The sequence below is a fragment of the Capra hircus genome, chromosome 2 (assembly GCF_001704415.2).
Source record: "Capra hircus breed San Clemente chromosome 2, ASM170441v1, whole genome shotgun sequence".
Classification (NCBI taxonomy): domain Eukaryota; kingdom Metazoa; phylum Chordata; class Mammalia; order Artiodactyla; family Bovidae; genus Capra; species Capra hircus.
In genome coordinates this window covers 46,161,018-46,180,534 of record NC_030809.1, presented here as the reverse complement: position 1 = coordinate 46,180,534, position 19,517 = coordinate 46,161,018, and the positions used below count along the sequence as shown (strand labels likewise).

Genomic DNA, 19,517 nt, shown 5'->3' with positions numbered 1-19,517 from the left:
CTCTTCCATTGGTCCTCCTCAACCTCAGATCCACTCATTTTGGCAAACATCATTTCTCTCCCCTTGAGATTATTACAGGGAGACAAATGAGGCTGGATGAAGGATCATATGATCCTGCATTACTAAAGGGAGATATATTACATTATTTCAAGTGTTTAATCAAATTATTGGCAGATCCTTCTCAACTTGTTTCTGAAGCTTATCACAGTAATCTATCTTCCAATGGAGATCAGATGTCCTATGACTTACAACCAGGAGATTATGTATATTGGAAAAGATGTCATTTAAAGGACTCCCTCCAACCTAGATGGAAGGGCCTTCGTCAGGTTCTTTTAACAAGCTCATGTGCAGCAAAACTGAAGTAAATTGACTCTTGGATTCATCTTGTTTCCCTGAAAAGGGCTTCTGCACCAGGCTGGCTTGTAGAGAGAATTGTTGAGCTCAGACTCATCTCAAAGCAGTGCTCTGATAATAATAAAGTAGCAATGCCAGAACAACCAGAAGACAACGTCAGAAGCAGACAGCTGTACCAAGATGCTAGACCTGACCGGTACGATTGTTCATTACGTTTTCTTCTTGATTTCTTGGACTTGGACATGAATCAAATCTTTTTGCATCATCAGCCCTCTCTTATGCAAATTTTAGAAATCAATTAAATTGTTGGGTTTGTGGTCAATTACCTGCATGCAGTACCTCTGGTTTATCTTGGTGGGTTTCTCCCCTCAAGGCTCTGACTGGATGGCTCTTAGAAAGTTTATTTTAGAAAAAAAGAATTGTAGTTTGATCTGGGCTACTACTGATATCTCTCAATGGGACCCACTCACTTGGCCAAACTAACATGCATATTCTGACCCTGGCCATAAATATGAATTTTCCCTTAAGGTTACTCAAGCTCAACCGGAAGAAGCTACATTTCAGTCAAAAAATGTGAACTCTAGACTGTTAGGAAGGATTGGGTTTCAGTTATGGGTTGGGTTTATCTGGCTAATACCAGGCTCTGGTCATCTAAGCCTAAAGGCCCCCCAATCTGGGAACAATTAAATCATACTAAAGATAATCAGCATTATAACACTAAAAAATTAGAATGGATGCCTTATGAAAATTGCCAGTGTATCATATATCATTTCCCTTAAAGATAGTGATTGGTACAGAACAGATTGGGTCAGATGACCAGAAATATACTGGGTGGCAGCTAACGGGACTTAGTGGCTTTGTGGGACCAATCTCTGGCCCTGGCTTCCAACAGGATGGCTAGAAAGGTGTACTTTAAGGATTCCCTTGGGCTCAAGTCCACTTACGTACAAATTTAGATGTTACTCTAGCAAATTTACCATCAATATGAGCCTGATGGACCAAGAGATCTGTATGTCACTGGTATGGTCACTTAGCACCTATTTTTGTGCTCTCAGTAGGATTGGAAAGTTATTTCTCACACTAAAGCCTTAACAGAATTCACTCAAAAGGCCTTCAATGATAGCAACCAGGTTATCAGCTTTCTAAATTTTGAGGTCTCTATGATGAGTAAAGCTGTCTTATAAAATTGTGTGGCCCTTGATAAATTTAACAGCATCTCAAGGGAGCACCTGTGCCATCATTCAAACTGAATGTTCTGTTTGCATACCAAGTGAATCTTCTAAGGTAACACATTTAATGAATCACGTGAAAAATCAGATTACTACCTTAGATGATCCCCTTCCTAACCTTGGTAATCTTTTGGGAAGATGGTTTGGTTCTGGAAGCTCATGGCTTAAGTCCCGCTGTATTACTTGTAATCTGTCTACTTTATAAGGGTCTTCTTGCATTATACACTGTGTAACCAGGCCCTAGGCCAAATTAATGATAGCTAAACATCTTAAAGAAATAGGTCACATTTATAACATAGAATAATAGTAATAGTGTGATTCTAGGTGTGGGAAGAAGCAACGAGGGAAATATCTCCTGGATCCTAATAGGTTAGAAGATAGAGGATCCAGAGAATCTTTTATTATCTATCAGTGGGCCTAATCTGGAAATTAACACCTGGAGTGATATATCAATAAGAATTTTCACCTGATCTGGGATGAGCCTCCCAGCACAGTGGGACAAAAAAATGGTTGTGAAATGTCTCCCAATATGGTCAAATTTCCCACTATGGAGAGGGACTGTGAAATGAAATATTAATATTTCCTGCTATACCAGGAAACAATATCACAGCCATCAGAGATTTCAACCTTCCAGTTGTAAATTTCTGAGCCCAAGTAGAACAATACCTCTATTTGGCAGCCATCAGCCACTTCCCCAGTAAGCGCTGAGGAGCTGGATGTGTGGGTGTGTGTCGGGGGATGTGTGGGAGAAAGTTTGCCACCCCTTATGGTGAATGAAGAATTAAGGATGTGAACGATTAAGAAGCAGGATTTGGCCCCAGATAGATGAGATGCATATGACAGGAATGAATTCAGTGAACCCAGACGCTTGCATATTCCTATACATAGAAGGGCACTAAATCTCTTAATGAAAAATAACTGGTTTTCCTTAATTAATAATAATCTTTTAATATTCAGATCACCTGTCCCTTGCTGCAAACTTCTATTATATAATAGAATATTATGTAATATTTAATATATATAGCCTATATGTATATTATATATATATATAGTAATACATAACCTGGCTCCTTCCCCACTCAACACTGCCCCCACCAACAACCTCCACCTACCTCCTCAAACAGTTCTCTCAGGGTCACCTGAGATGCTGTCTCCTAGGCTTGAAGTCCTAATAATTCCCACCAAATAGACCTAACTCTCCCAGTGGGGACATTTTGATTTGGGAGAACTCAGGGTCGACTGAGTTCCAATGAAAGCTCTCTCCAGACCTCCTAAAAGGGTTAACAGTGTTTGAATCAAGTTTTCCGGGCTATAGGTTTTTGAAGTAACCTCCCAGTGAATTTCATCTTTTAGCACTTCTAGAGAAGTCTAAGGCCTGGAACAGAGAAGGTTAAAACTGAGGGAGGGCCTGGGAAGTTGGGGTGCTGTGTTGTCCTCATTCTCTAACCTGCGACCCCCACCTCCTTATATCTTTCAGGCAGGTCATGGCATCGCCAAGCCAAAGTTTGAATTCCACTTTAGATGATAACCGGCAAGTGAACTTTCGAGAGAAGCTTCTGATTATTGACCTGTCCCTGGGGGATCGAGATGTGGAGTGCTTGAAGTTTCTCTGCCGAGACTACATCACCCTCAGGAAACTGGAAAAGTGCAGCAGAGCCTTGGATATTTTCGAGTACCTGCTGCAACAGGAGCTGCTGAGTGAGGGAGACCCCTTCTTCCTAGCAGAGCTCCTCTACATCATAGAGCAGAAGATCCTGCTGCAGCACCTTGACTACACCAAGGAGCAGGTGGAATGTCAGATGCAAACCCGCCGCAGGGTCTCCCACTTCAGGTGATCAAGATCAACGTGGCAGGGCCACTGGGCTTTGAAAGGCTGCGGTTAAGATCTTTAATCTTAAAATTAAAAATGAATTCGATTTTTAGCTTTTTTCCCCCCTTGGATGGTATAGTGATTCTAAACCAGGAGATTTCTCAGCTTCAGGTGCTAATAAGAAGGGAGGCTGGGAGGTCAACAAAGCTTTGAAACCCAGCCCCGGGCCTGAGAGGGGCCTCCTTTTGTTTTGCTTCTCACTGAGGAAGGAAGCCCAGCTCCAGGCAGCAGGCCCCACCTCCAGCCTTCCTCTTTGTCAACCTCTGAGCTCTCAGCCTCCTCCCTCCTGTGAGTCACTGGTGTGTCTGCCGTTCGAAAAGAGAGTAATGCATGTGCTTAGTTGCTCAGTCATGTCCGACTCTTTTTGACCCCGTGGACTGTAGCCCACCAGGCTCCTTTGTCCATGGGGATTCCCCATGCAGGAATACAAGAGCAGGTTGCCATGCCCTCTTCCAGAAGATCTTCCCAACTCAGGGACTGAACCCAGGTCTCCTGCATTGCAGGCAGATTCTTTACCAGCTGAGCTACCAGGGAAGCACACTTGGAGCCAAAGTGACAAAATGAAAAAGGAGCTGTGTCTCCAGGGTAGGGAGGGACGTCATTTATGCCGTGTCCAATTTGCCCAATTTGGGGGTGAAACCTGGACAGCTAAAATATAGGCATTTTGCCCAAAGAGGTAAAATAAAGGCAAGAGACCTGAGGCAACACTGTTATAAACTGTCCACTGACATAGTATCAACATAAAACAACCTCACAAGGAGGAGGCTTTGTGATATTATTTTATAGCTGGACGATTAGAATGCTTCAGGTCTTAACACTTGAACTGACTCCTAGAACCTGAGTGACCCTTGGGTCAGTGAGAGAGTTCTGCAAATTATTATCTCCATTCTGTTGGTTAAAGAGCTGAGGAATGGTCATGGGCATACAGAGCTGTTAATGTGTGAATGAAGTACTCAGGTTTTCTTTTTTTAGGCTCTTAGTTCCTCCACCAGGGATTATACCTATGCCCAACACTGGAACTGAAGTTCCTAAATTCAGTTTTTCCAGTCGTTGAGTATATGGCTTTCCAGAAGCTGGGATAGTTTCCTGTCTATAAGTGAACTTCATATTCACTGGCATTGGGTGCTCCCTGATGAGGGCCTATAAAGAAAGCCTGATTTCTGGAATGGGGTCTGGAGAAGGGCGGGCATGCCACAGTGGTGTTTTACGCCTTCTTAGTGGGATGTGAGACAGCACTGGACCTGGAATCAGAAGACCTGGAATCAACAAGGCTCACCATTAATAAACAAGGCTCATAGTCAAATAGGTCAAATTGAAATACTAAAAGTTTTTGTTTTTAAATCTATAAAATGAGATTAATAGTTGTCTACTCACAGGGCTGTGATTATTCAAATGAGAGAGAATGTTTGATAAAAGCTCTCCATTTTCTGCCGGTCCTCGGCAAGTGTGAGGCTTTAACTAGTCTCTTTGGTTTCTGTCTTAGAAACCTGCTCTACGAACTGTCAGAAGGCATCAGCTCAGAGAACCTAAAGAGCATGATCTTCCTTCTGAAGGAGTCACTTCCAAATGTCCAGATGGTGAGTGAGCCATACCCAATGGGATCTTTGGGAACATCACCTTAATTAGTGCTTGGGAAGATATTGGAAAGGGAGACAGTATCAAACAAGGGTTAGAAACATGGATTGTGACGTGCCTGGAGTCTAGTTCCAGACTAACTCCTGAATGTGGGGCAAGTGACTGAACGTTTCTGAGTCTCCATTTTCTAATACAGCCTATTATAGACAATTACACTACTTCCTTCCAGGACTGTGAAGAGGATTAGATGAAATAATGTACATAAACTATTAGCTGGGGCCTATATTTTGCACATAGTACATGTGTGCATGCTAAGTCCCTTCAGTCGTGTCCAACTCTTTGCCAGCCTTTGAACTGTAGCCTGCCAGGCTCCTCTGTCCATGGGATTCTCCAGGGAAGAAAACTAGTGTGTGTTGTCATGCCCTCCTCCAGAGGATCTTCCCAAACCAGGGATCGAACATTGTCTCCTACGTTGCAGGCAGATTCTTTAGCGCTAAGCCATCAGCGAAGCCCTTTGCACATAGTAACCACACAGTAAATGACTGACCGCTGTGGGCACTCACTGTGTCTTATGACACAGAACTGTGCAAAGGAATGAGGAGGTGGTAGCTAATGGCAGAGTGGGATTCAGTTGTTCATCACCTCCACTTGTTGAGGTTTTCGAGGGAGACTGTCCTCTTCAGTGGACTCTGCAGTGTCTTCCATGAAGAGTTTTGTGAAAACCAAATGAGACGAAATGTTTGAGGGTGTGCTTTCTACAGGGTTGTACAGGAGCTTGGAACCAATAGTAATTTTTAAAATATTAACATAATGCTGTCTGCTGATATTCTTGTTAGGTTGATCACAATTAAGGGCTGGAAAGTAGCTGTACATATCTCTTCCAGGCCACAGAACTTTTTATTTTTTGAGTTTCTAACAGCTTGTGACAAGCCAGTTATTTAATCTGGGAAGGGGGCAATTTTCAAGTTTTACCCTATGACATTAATTTTGTTATTCAACTGTTATTTTCATTAGGTTTTAAGTTATATAATAATTGATAACACCAAAAAAAGATGTGTAAAATGTATGGAAGTTTTAAAATGTAGAACCTAGTGAGCAGCCATGGATCCCCTGTCCAACTCAGAAATGAGCACATCACCCATGCAAAAAGCCTGAGTGTAGCCCTCCTATATCACATTCTTTCCAGACTAACTGGTATTATTGACAAATAATTTCTTCTCTCTCTTTTTTTTAAACTATTTGGCTGTGCTGTGTGGCATGTGGGATCTTAGTTCCCCTGACCAGTAATCAAATCCTTCCCCCTGCCTTGGGAGCAAAAAGTCTTAACCACTCTTCCCTGGGACTGCCAGGGAAATCCCAATAACTTCTTTTTTTAGAGAAAAATCACTGAGCTGTTTTACATGTGGTAGGTGTAACAAGGACCATGTTTAATAATCCATTAAACATGTTTCCTGGTGTCAGACCTGTAGGTTAACTAATCTGCAGTTTAATTCTCTGTTTTGGCTATACTCTTTGAGTCCCTCCCCCATCCCCCCCCCCCCGCCCCCACCTCTTCAGGGCCCTCAGGAATTTTAGCCTCTTGCGACTTTCCATTGTTTCTCTCTTCAGTCTTTATCCCAAAGATGGGTTGTGGGATCCTCAGTAATGGGGACTGAGTCTTACTCATTGTTAGAGCCACAAAACATTGCATAATTAGTGCTCTGCCCCTTACTGGCTCTGTGACCTTGGACAAGTTATTGAATTTCTCTGTGCCTCAGTCATTTCATCTTTAAAATGGGGATAATAATAGCATCTACTCATCAAATTGTCTCTGAGTAGTTAGTGAGTTGTGTATATTTGGTATGTGGTATCCCTGGGTCAGGAAGATCCCCTAGGGGGAAATGGCACCCCACTCCAGTATTCTTGCATGGGAAATGCCATGGGCAGGAGCCTGGAGGGTTACAGTCCACAGGGTCCCAAAGAGTTGGACATGACTGAGTGACTAACACGCATACAAACATTTACAGATTGTGTAGAGACTTACAGTTTCTATACTGTCTCTTTCCCCATACTATTTTAGGTCCTCCTGGATTTATACCCTGCCTTATTTATTAATGCAATGGATAATCAGTAGGCAAGTAAAAGTGACTTCACTGATTCTCTTGCAGACCTCTAGAAGTTTCTTGACATATCTGGAGAAACAAGCTAAAATAGATGAAGATAATGTGACATTACTGGAGAATCTCTGCCAAAAAATTGTGCCAAACCTTATGGAAAAGCTAGACAAATACAAAAGAGAGAGGTAACTAGCTTATGCTTGCTTGCTTGTTTGCACCAGACCACAGGAATTCTTAAATCAATTGGCCATGTATGATGTTTACTCATCACTCTGATAATATTCTCTTGAAATCTATTTGCTCATTCAGCATATGTTTATTGAATGCATACTTTGTACTAGGCACAGTTTTAGAAGTTGGAGCTACAGCAAGGTATAGAGCAAAGCTCCTACCCTCTTAGCACTTATAGTCTAGTGGGAGAAAGTGGTTTTAGACAAATGTCTTCTTCTGATTCTTAAATAGAAATGAGAATAACAGAAATGGTTTTGAATGAAATGACATAAAATAGGAGGCAGAGTGGCACAGGAATTAAAAGTGGAACACATGGAGTCAGATTGCCAGAATTCTACTTATTAATGGTTCAGAGGCCCTTTCCTCAGCTCCTCTATGTCTCACTTTTCCCATCTGTAAAGTGAGGACAATAATTGTACCTGCTTTGTGATTTATTTTTGAGGATTAAATGATGTAATTCCTTAAAAATGCATGTCTGGCACAGAGTACGCATTCAATACACATTGCTAGGAATATGTTTGTTAGAAAGTCATAAAAATTTTCATATTCTCAAAAATTATTATCAGAGAAGAATTTTATTTCTTTTTTGTTTTCCAGAAATGAAATTAAAAACCAGAGGCTTCAGGCTGCTTTCACACTATGTAAAAAAGCAGTGTTCATTGCACCACAGGAAAAACAGTGACCGTGGAAGAGAGTTTTGATTGGTTCTTAGACTTGAAAGACCCTTTGGTCATCGCTTCCAGCCTCCCAGGCATCACAGAAATCAATGGCCGTTCATTCTAGTAATAAAACTTGCCCAGTTTTCTAACACAGATTCTCTTTTTTTTTTTTCTTTCTGATAAGTCTAAATAGTAAAAGCTTTCTTTACTGAAGCCTTGGAGTGCAGTCTTGAGTTTAATTGTGCACCCTGAGAAAAAAGAGATTGGCCTTGATTTGGGCATCTGTGAAATAAAAGGTGGGACCGGGTATATTTTAAGATTCCTTTTAGCTCAGAACCACTGCCAGTCTCCCTTGTATATGCCCACCTACTGTTATAATTCTGTGTCTCCTCTGCACAGGCTTGTTTTGGACACTGGTTGATGATGAGATGGTGGTTCACTGCCCCTCTCTCTGTCCTCCCTTAAAATTTGGTCCATGCCACACTCATTTCTTGCTTTAGTGTGGGGAAGGTGTTTGTGCAGGAGCTGCTTCTCTTGGGCCATGAACAGGATTGGCTCTTGGGAGATGACAGCCCAATGTGAAGACAGACACATTCAGCTGCTCTGGGAGCAGAAAACTTACAATCTTGTATTAAATTCCATGTTGGGGTCAGGACGTTTCAAATGCAGAACACCCACCTCAAACCAACTAAAGCAAAGAAGAAAATCGGTTGCTTCTTTCACCTGAAAACACATAAATGGGAAGACTCCCTTCAAATGTGGCCTGAATTGCGCTGAAATCTGCACACAGCATCTTTCTCGGCCAGGGTCCTCGGGATTGGTCCCTGACTGTAGAAGGTTAGGTCCCTGGCTTAGAATGCTTAGGTTTATTGTCAGGGCCAGTGGTTAATCTGTATCGAACCTGCTCCAATGCATCCTCTCAACTCCATACCTCTGGTGAGATGTTGTATGTGTTAAGTTGTTTTTCTAACTTTTTTTTTCTGTTAGGATCTGAGTCTTGTCCAAAGTCTGAAGTTTGCTCTTAAAGATGTGGTAAAAGTGACATATTTATATCTTTAAGCAGAAACTAAATTTCTGAAAGTAGAACCCTTTTTAAAAAACACTAAGGGAATTTCCTGTTTAAAGAAAGACCCATTTGGCAATATAAACATTGTATTTAACATGACTTTTGCATATACAAAATTTTAAAAGAAAGTTTTTCTATTAACAATTTTAGATTGTATTGAAGTTTACTGTTTAAATGTATTTTTGAACAGGTGCTATCTTTACATTGTTCAAAGATAAAAAAATAAGAAAAAGTGTTCCAGAAGAGTCTTGCCTCCATTTCTGTCCACTGAATGTTCCGTTCTCCCTCCTCTTTATCCCATAGATAATTTCAGTTTTTTTTTTTTGCAAATGCAAATACAACAAATAAAATATAGGTGCATTTTACAATAGGCATTTCTTAAAATAAAGTATACCTCAAGACTGTGAAACTCACATCTCTCATTTGGTCTTATTTAAAATATTTGTTTAAGATGCCTGGAAATATTGGTACAATTCTTGACCGGGAATAACTCTATGAACTTTGTGAACCAACCACTTGTAAATAGTAGTAATTGCCTTACCAATAAATAAAGAAAAAAATTCCCTGTTTACTTCCAAGTAGTATCTTTGATTTTACTTAATAACTTTTTCCCGCTTATATAGTGATATATGTTCATCGTGGAATATTTGGGAAATACAAGAACACACCAAAAGGGAGAGTTCATTCATTTATAATTCATTTTGGCATACACTTTCCCTTTATTTCACACTGCATTTGTCCTTGATCTTCCCTACCTCCTTTAAGTGAGCCTCACCTCCATGCCCTCTCAATCACAAATCCACAACACTTTGTCATTACCAGTATCTGTACTTCCACCCAAGTCTCAATTTCAAGTGTGCCCCTCTCTGACAACCACCTCTTCCCGTTCAGTTGTTTGGTCTCACTTCCTCTGGGACCCCCCTCTAGCTGTCTTCAGGGCTACCAGGGCCTCCAGTCAGTCCACTGGCCCTGTCTGCCATCTTTCCAATGTTAACATTGCCCCTCCCTCCCTCTCTCCCTCTTTTCCTGTGTGTCATCATTAAACTCACTCTCTTGTACCAATCCTCAACACCCTTGCCTTTAGAATCTAAACTCTAGAATCCAAACTCTGGTTGATGCCATAAGTCCGTTCACTCCAGGTTTGCCCTAAAATTCTTGGCTGTGGCTGGTGTAAAAAGACATTACAGACCTGGTCTCATTTGAAGCCGATGACTACAAACCTCAGATAGATGTTCAGTGTGTCCTGGAAATCCTGTGACACTTCCTAGTTCTGACAGGCTTTTGCTTTCTCAGATTATTTTATACCTTCTTTGGTCTGCTCAGACCTCTATCATCCTCACGTCCCTCACATTCATGTGACGGTCTCATTAATTTAAGGAAAGTGATTGGAAAAGACTTCTACCCTCTACCATCAAGTCTCCCTGCCCACCTGCACATTAAGCCTCCTTTGCTGATTTCTCTCCAGTCAACAATGGGTGAGCTGCGCTTGTTACTCCCAAGAGTTAATGACTTGTATAGGGACTGTGCCTTCCTGCTTACTCAAAGCTGTCACCTCCACAACCTTCCCTCCCATCTCCATTACCCCCAGTCCTTCCCAGATCATTCCCCTCAGGATACAAAACGTGCTGTAATTTCTCCTTCCTTCAAAACAAAAACAAAACTCACCACCCTACCCGCCACTGACCGCCCCGCCCCGCCCCATCACCAAAGCCTATCTTCTGTAGGAGGCTCAGAAGTATTTTCTCAAACACCAGAGGTTTGCTCAGGAAGTGCTCTCTGGGACACCAGAGGTTTGCTCAGGAAGGAAGTGCTCTCTGGGACACCACAGGTTTGCTCAGGAAGGAAGTGCTCTCTGGGACACCACAGGTTTGCTCAGGAAGGAAGTGCTCTCTGGGACACCACAGGTTTGCTCAGGAAGGAAGTGCTCTCTGGGACACCACAGGTTTGCTCAGGAAGGAAGTGCTCTCTGGGACACCACAGGTTTGCTCAGGAAGGAAGTGCTCTCTGGGACACCACAGGTTTGCTCAGGAAGTGCTCTCTGGGACACCAGAGGTTTGCTCAGAAGTGCTCTCTGAGACACCAGCAGGAAGAGGGGAGCACGATAGGGAAGAGGAGGAGGCAGGTAAAACTGAGGCCATGCCTGTTATCTCAGCCTAGTCTGGCTGGAGAACTCTCGACTGGAAATCATCTGTAGAGTCCCACTCTACCAGGGGCCAGGGAGCCAGGCTTTCATCTTCTCTCAGAACCCCCATCCTTGGCCCCAGGTGGGGAAACTTAAAATTTCCAAGTAGATGGCAGTCCCTAACATAGCCCCTCACACAAAGGTGTGAACCTTTAGAACATCCCCTCTCAGCTGGCAAGCTCATGGGGGTAGGGGAAGGTAGGGGGCAAGGTGGGGAGCCCAAGGGGATTAAGGAGGGTGAGAGGAGACCTCTGAAGAGCGCTGCCAGCACCCCCTGCATCCCTCTTCAGCCCGCATCCTCAGGTATGCCCAGTGTTTGCATGGGGCCACAGTAAAATCTGGGGCCCGTAAATCATATGTATGAACATAAATACCCAATAAACTATTCTCTTCTCCTGCTGCTTCTTTGGAATGACTTCAAAGGCCAGGTTAGGATTTATTATTTTTGTGGTGTGCAGCATGTCTGCCCCTGGTCCCCAGCCTGCCCCTTTTCTGCCTACCCTCAGCTCCTTCCAGATGACCCGAAGCCCTAATACATACAAAGGAACATGAAAAATGTCACAGTTAGCTCAGTGTTCCCTTAAGCCCAGAATTTTGTGGAAGAATTTTCTATGCTCTCAAACTGAAAGGTCAGAGCTGTTTCTTTAAAAAGCCTTACCTTTTCTTTACTAACCCATTCCAGATCTATCATTTGTGAATTTATCTAAGCAGAAACACTCTCTTCTCCAGACTATTTTAAATATATCAAAACAATGTCGAAATGCAGGGGGCGCTCCACAGAAAGAGAAAGGCAGTGGAACTTCCCTCAGCAAAGCCGAGGGGTCCCGAGAGGTGAGCCTGCTGTCTGCCAACCCAGCCCCTCCGCGAATGAGAGACAACCAGGCACAACAGAGGTTCTGTCTAAGCAGTTCCGCTTTATTGCTGCAAGCTCTTGGTTTATATAGGCAAGCAAGGGGGTTTGGCGAGGGTTGGGCCAATCACGTTAAAGGTCAAATTGTAATATGCCATAGTTGCACCAATCACATTAAAGGTCAAGTCATCATGTGCTTCATTGTAACAAGAGTCTATGGTGATCCCGCGCTGTCCAGGTGCACAGAAATCAAGAGAGCCAATCAAAAGTTTTAACAAACTTAGGCCACGCCCTCATCTCTTCTGCCAGGCGCCATCTTAGTTCTAAACCGCAAAGCTAGCCCTTCTTTTTTAAGGTTTCCCATGTAGGGCCCCACATTGAAAAACTAAAGAATAAACCACAAACTGGGACATGATATGTGCCATATATCCATCTATCTACATATATAGATAAGTCTGAAAAGGGATACAGAAATACATGGAACAAGTACCTGCTGTTGGAGAAGGTGATGGCACCCCACTCCAGTACTCTTGCCTGGAAAATCCCACGGACGGAGGAGCCTGGTAGGCTGCAGTCCATGGGGTTGCAAAGAGTCGGACACGACTGAACGACTTCCCTTTCACTTTTCACTTTCATCAATTTGGAGAAGGAAATGGCAACCCACTCCAGTGTTCTTGCCTGGAGAACCCCAGGGACGGGGGAGCCTGGTGGGCTGCCGTCTATGGGGTCGCACAGAGTTGGACACGACAAGTGACCTAGCAGTAGCAGTACCTGCTATAGTTTCGGTGGTAGTTGCTTCTGGGGTGGTGATATAATTAACATTGCCAAGGCAGAGATAATTTTGTTGGCTCACTTTTTATTGTCCTGAGCCACCCTATGGCAAAGTAACCACTCTGATATATAGCCTGGAACAGGATGTCTGCAGATGGGAAACTGCCTTGGGATGCCTCTGAGTGTCCCAAGCCTATTCTGATAAATTAGCATAAACCAAGGCGTTCAAATGCAGACCCAATTTTCTACATCTGTGAACCCCACTCCCACCCATGGCTGCTGCTATTTCTCCAGCCTCCAAACGCACAATCGAAAGCTCAGTACTATATCTGATCACTCTGCATTGCTGCTTATTTCATCATTTGAAAGAATCCTCACCATTCCCCACCTTATCCTCACTCATGCCTTCCTAGCATCCCAGATCCGGGCACGTGGCCAGGAGACAGTGAGTTTGTTTTGGCTAGGGGCTTCTTGCTGCTGCTGCCAAATTAGCAACTCCAGGCCTTGGGTCTAGCCACTTGCTGAGGCTAAAAATGAGGACTCTGTAATAGTGATAGAGAGGTGTTACTATTCCCATTTTATAGATCAGAAAATCAAGGCTCAGAGATGCTAAGCAATAAACAAGGTCACACTGCTAGAAAGTAGGGAGGACCAGATTTCAACTCTATTCAGTTGAGCTCCAAGTTTATGATCCTGACCTTCCTGAGTGCAGTACACCGCTCTTGTGAAAATACTTCCTGAAGGACAGAAGCCTGCATTGGATAATTTACATCCTATCTTGTTTCTTGGGAGCTGTCCTGGTAGCTCAGTGGTAAAGAATCCGCTTGCCAATGCCTGAGAATGCAGGAGTCTCAGATTTGATACCTGAGTCGGAAAGATCCCCTGCAGATGGAAATGGCAACCCACTCCAGTGTCTTGCCTGGAAAGTCCCATGGACAGAAGAGCCTGGTGGGCTACAGTTGCAAAGAGTCAGTATGACTTAGCGACTAAACAACAATAACAACTCTGTTCTTGGAAATGGAAGCCTGGCCTTTCCACTTGAGTTATCACCCTGAAATGGTCTAGGACAAGACAATTTAATCCACAGTTTCAAGCCTGTGAGAAATGACTTCAACCAGGTTAAAGATAGAATATGAAAAAGGACAGTTCTGATATTTATAGGAAACATGATTCATCCTGCCAGTAACTGGAAGCACAACTGTCTGTAGAAGAGTTAGGTGGGTTCAACCTCCTCAGGCTCTAGCACTGGCCCCTTAGGTCTACCATCCCTGCGGGTGATATAGCCACTCCCCCTTGTTTGCTCTTTGTGTTCAGTAGGAAGTTTCTGATGAAAATAATTCAGCAGCTGGAAGAGAACACATATAGGAGCACTGAACAGGCTCTCAGATCTCAACAATCACACCTTCCGGGTCCACCTGCACCTTGTTGCCAAAATCTTGGCTGCCTGCCCAGCGATGCCGAACAGAAATACGAAAACAGTTTGGAGGAAACAGAAAAGAGTAGCCTTATTACTTACACCAGGCAAAAGGGAAACACGGTAGACTAACTCCTCAAGAAGTGTGCCCCTCCTCTCTCAGGAAAGGGGAGAGGTTTTACAGCCTCGTGAAGGTCTTGCATTTTTTCTTTTTGCAAATGTTCAAAACAGCCATAGCTGGCATCAGGCAACTCAGCAATGGGATCTGGTGTCGCTGAAGTTATCCGCCCATGACCTTCTTTCTGAAACACAGAATGGTACAAAAGAGTACAGGGGGAAGAATGCCAGGTTCAGAGCACAACTCACATGAAGTCAGAGAACAATTAGCTTTGATTAGCTTTGTGAAGGACAAGTCTAGCTACAAGTGTTTGTTAGTAGCAACGGCTAAAGAATAACCAAGATTGTTTAACTCTTATAGGCCTGTTTGGCTGGTGTATGCCAAAGGCCGTTCATTCATTTCTGTTTTTTGCTGCAGCACCCTGATGCCTGGCCTCCCAGGGTACAGGCAGGGCAGTGTTTAATAGTCCTGCCTAAAGACCAAGGTGCTTGAGGGCTAGCATGTCCTGAAGCAAGATGTCATCCTGGCCCCTTGCCAGGAAAATCCCGTGGACTTGCTGCTACTTGCTTACAGCAAGTAGCATTTTTCTATTTTGAAGCCAGAGTTTAGAATTCTCAACTCCTCTCTCTTCTATAGGCTCTCTCATTGTTCCTACTTTTGTTACACATGTGTAAGTGTTTATCTTTCCTTTCATCATAAACATCCTTTTAAAAGTCCTATTTCTTTTTCTTTTTTTCAGTACATAAGTAACTAAGGATGAAAATCTCTAATAAAATTTGCAAACCAAAACGTACTTTAGGAACACACTGAGGAGGAATTTTAACCTGTTAGGGAGAATAACTTCACCACATCTTTCAAAAGTTGCACAATTCTGGGACAGAGTGATTCATTACTCTTCCAAGAATTTTCCCCAGAAACAGTCATGTTCACCAAAATCACATGTTCATTACTGCACCATGTATAGTAGCCCAAATTGGAAACTACCCATAAACTCCTCAAGTTGGAAATTATTCCTTACAGAGAGGAATGGCTAAGTAAATGTTACACGTATGCGACGATATGCTAGGTATGAATTGAAAGAATGAATTACAATTCTACGTACAGACCTGGAATGACGCCCATTATATCTTGATAAGTAAAAAGAAGGCGAGCTGTAATATGTATGATTATAGCCCCCCACTGAATATTGTTCACTCAGTCGTGTCCGACTCTTTGCAACCCCATGGACTGTAGCCCTGCCAGCACCCTCTGTCCATAGGATTTCCCAGGCAAGAATACTGGAGTGGGTTGCCATTTCCTTCTCCTGGGAAGCCCCAATTAAATATTACTATATGTTAACATATATACAAATATATATGGGCTTCCCTGGTGGCACAGTGGTAAAGAACTCTCCTGCCAATGCAGGAGATGCAGGTTTAATCCCTAAGTCAGGAAGATCCCCTGGAGGAGGAAATGGCAACCTACTGCAGTACTCTTGCCTGGAGATTCCCATGGACAGAGGAGCTTGGCGGGCTACAGTCCACGGGGTCACAAAGAGTTGGACATGACTGAGCTTGCATGCATATACACGTATGCTGCTGCTAAGTCGCTTCAGTCATGTCTGACTCTGTGCGACCCCATGGACTGCAGCCTACCAGGCTCCTCCGCCCATGGGATTTTCCAGGCAAGAGTACTGGAGTGGGGTGCCATTGCCTTCTCCGATATACACGTATATATTGTACATATATTATACAAATATACATATAACATATACATTATATATTACAGCCCAGTCAGAAATGGAAACCACATCCGTAATTTAATTTGAAAGGGAAAATGTAATAGGAAGAATGATTAACTAGTTGAAAAGTTTAGCTGCTCAAGGTGAAATGTCTCCAGGGCTGAGGGTGAGTACCCAAGGAGGGAAGAAATTTGGAAGACTCCTCCCCACGACCCCAGGGTTGGGAATCAGAACTGGCTGAAGATGTGCTGTGTCCACAGATGACAGAGAATTTCCCTGGAGGGCACAGAGGGGCGGAGGGTGTGTGTGTGTCACGAGCCAGAGCTCCTGTACAGTTGGCAAGCAGGGCTGGCGAGCAGGGGACTGTCCACTGGGTGCCCAGCCAGTTCTCAGGTCCCGCAGGTCCTCTGCAAGCCTCCAGCAGCTGTGCCTGACGGGGGAAGAATAGCAGCCCCACCAGGAAGAGAGGTTTCTCTCTCTCTCTGCTTTCGCTTGCCCTGTCCCTCCAGCGCCCTCTACCTACAAAGTCTAAGAGTGTGTCGGCTGGCAAAGGTATTTTGCAAGATGTAGCTACAGAATCATCAAGCCAGGCTAATAAGAGTGGATTTGAACTGAGAGGCAAAAGACTGTTTGCTTCTGGCATGATGTACTGATCCTGCTTCTGTAAACAAAATGGTATATGTGACATATTATGCACATAGATGCTATAATAATAATTATTCGCAAGGATTATTTATGTGTTTACTCTGAGTGCCAGGAGCTGTTCTAAACATTTTGCAAGTTTTATATATGCTTAGTTGCTCAGTTGAGTCCAACTCTTCGCGACCTCATGAGCTGTAGTCCACCAGGCTCCTCTGTCCATGGGGATTCTCCAGGCAAGAATAGTGGAGTGGGTTGTCATGCCCTCCTCCAGGGGATCTTCCCAACCCAGGGATCGAACCCAGGTCTCCTGAATTGCAGGTGGATTCTTTACTGTCTGAGCCAACAAAGGTTGTTAATATCTCTACTGAAGCATCAAGTTGTTCTGTCATTTCCCAAGGTCACACAGCTAGCAAGTAGCATAACAAGAATCACGATGACTTTACACGCAAAGAAAAAAGACTAAAAGAATCAAGATGTTATCAGTGGTGACCTCTCAAGGTGGCATCGAAAAGGCCACAGGAGAGGTTTTCACTTTTTTATTGGTGCTTTAAATAACTAAATACAGTGATAAAATGACTGCTTTTTAATTTTGTTTTTGTATCTGGGTGAGGGTTACCTCATGCGAAGAGTTGACTCATTGGAAAAGACTCTGGTGTTGAGAGGGATTGGGGGTGGGAGGAAAAGGGGACGACAAAGGATGAGATGGCTGGATGGCATCACTGACTCAATGGACGTGAGTCTGAGTGAACTCCGGGAGTTGGTGATGGACAGGGAGGCCTGGCGTGCTGCAATTCATGGGGTCGCAAAGAGTTGGACACGACTGAGCGACTGAACTGAACTGAACTGAGGGGTCAGGGTTGTATTTTTCCAAGAAGTAACTGAAATAATTAGGAAGTAACAACTCCCCGTGCCAGGCAGTAAGGAAGGAACAGTCTAGGAGAAGGGCAGGCAGTGTGTGCGGGAGGGAGTGGCAGTGTCCCGAGGGACAGATGGGAAGAGTTTGAGTCACCATGAGCCCTGGCAGCTGGTTCACATTGTGTGCAGTGTGATCTGCGCCTGGCTTCTTGCCTACCTCCCCAGCCCTACAGCCTCAGAGAGTAGGTTGCCTGAGGGAACGCGTATTTATGGAGCACTTGTAAGGTAATATCCATCAGCACCACTCTGCAGGGCAACTTTATCAGATCGTCATTTTTATCTCTGTTTCCCACATGAAAAGACCCAGCCTGGGAAGCAAAGAAAGGTGTCCAGGTCCTCAGCGACAGGCCAGGTTGAACGCTGATCCATCTGATTCCAAAGTTCAGGCTCACCCCGCCGCTTTCGAGGTAGTGAAAGGCTAGGCTTCTTTCCCCTAGCTGCCTGCCTCTAGAAGGCTGACGCTGGTGGCTGACCCAGAAGATTTAGATCCTTCCCCGGGGATTGAGGGCTGCAGGTTAAGGTGTCAGTGGAGGGAGAGCCAGGCCAGAGGTGCTGACATTGGCTTTCCATGAACCATCATTTGTCCTTCCTTCTAGGAGCTGCTCCTGAGCTATGTCCATGTTCAGACTGTGTGGAGCTGGACCTGGGCAGGCTGTGCACAGCTGGCCCCTTGAACTTTGGGAACATGGATGTGAGCTTTGAATTTCCAGAGAAAGTTTCAGGGGAAGAGAAGTGGTGGTCGCCACAGTGGTGCTCAGTCCCGACACAGATGCACTGACTAGAGTTGGTGCCAATTGGGACCCACTCACGCTCTTTTTGCCGACAAAGGTCTGTACAATCAAAACTGATTTTTCCAGTAGTCATATACAGATGTGACAGCTGGACAATAAAAAAGACTGAGCGCCCAAGAACTGATGCCTTTGAACTGTGCGGCTGGAGAAGACTCTTGAGAGTCCCTTGGTCAGCAAGGAGATCAAACCAGTCAGTCCTAAAGGAAATCAACACTGAATATTCATTGGAAGGACTGATGCTCAAGCTGAAGCTCCAATATTTTGGCCACCTGATGCAAACATCCAACATATTGGAAAAGACTCTGATGCTGAGAAAGATTAAAGGCAGAAGGAGAAGGGGACGACAGAGGACGAGATGGTTGGATGGCATCACTGACTCAATGGACATGAGTTTGAGCAAGCTGCAGGAGTTGGTGATGGACAGGGAAGCCTGGTGTGTTGTATGTAGTCCATGGGGTCACAAAGAATAAGACATGACTGAGCAACTGAACAACAACACCTTGCCTTTGGTTATTAGTCCACTCTAGTTACCAGCAGGCTGGGTATGCATGGAGAAGGGCAGTGTTTAGCCAACTTCTTGTAGGAACTAGTCACCTACAGTGTGAGCCCCAACCTCAGAGGAGGGACCACCAGTGATACTGGATGGTGCATAATCATACATTAAACACCAGGGGACTACAAAGTGAAAAGTTATTCTCTTTATAGTTCTCTTACATCATTGGGGAAAAAAAATCCATTGTTGGGACTTCCCAGGTGGTCCAGTGGTTAAGAATCTGCCTTCCAATGGAGGGGACATGGGTTCAATCTCTGGTTGGTGAACTAAGGTTCCTCATGCTTCAGGGCAACTAAGCCTGTGCGCAGAGCTCTGCAATGAAGACCCAATGCAGTCAAAACAAAAACAAAAAACCCAAAAAACAAAAACCCATTGTCACTGCCAAACTACCTATTTTGTCTCCAACTTTGCTCTTCCCCCCCCCGCCCCCGACCCTTTTTGTGCATACACAGCATGCAGAACTTCCCTGACCAGATATCAA

The 19,517-nt window shown here is 44.1% G+C and overlaps 1 protein-coding gene across 1 annotated transcript; it reads left to right on the top strand.

Moving 5' to 3' along the window:
- Positions 486-7,313, top strand: LOC102172107 (caspase-10). Its single transcript, XM_018066565.1, has 4 exons — positions 486-550; positions 3,061-3,414; positions 4,937-5,030; positions 7,176-7,313. Exons 1-4 carry the CDS (start codon positions 486-488, stop codon positions 7,311-7,313), a joined length of 651 nt encoding a protein of 216 aa, XP_017922054.1.

Bases quoted from the DNA above. Each gene is read 5' to 3' on its own strand.
- LOC102172107 (XM_018066565.1), top strand. From the start codon at position 486: ATGCCAGAACAACCAGAAGACAACGTCAGAAGCAGACAGCTGTACCAA. The intron at 551-3,060 runs GTACGATTGTTC...TATATCTTTCAG, and splicing joins CAAGATGCTAGACCTGACCG to GCAGGTCATGGCATCGCCAA. The intron at 3,415-4,936 runs GTGATCAAGATC...TTTCTGTCTTAG, and splicing joins CGCAGGGTCTCCCACTTCAG to AAACCTGCTCTACGAACTGT.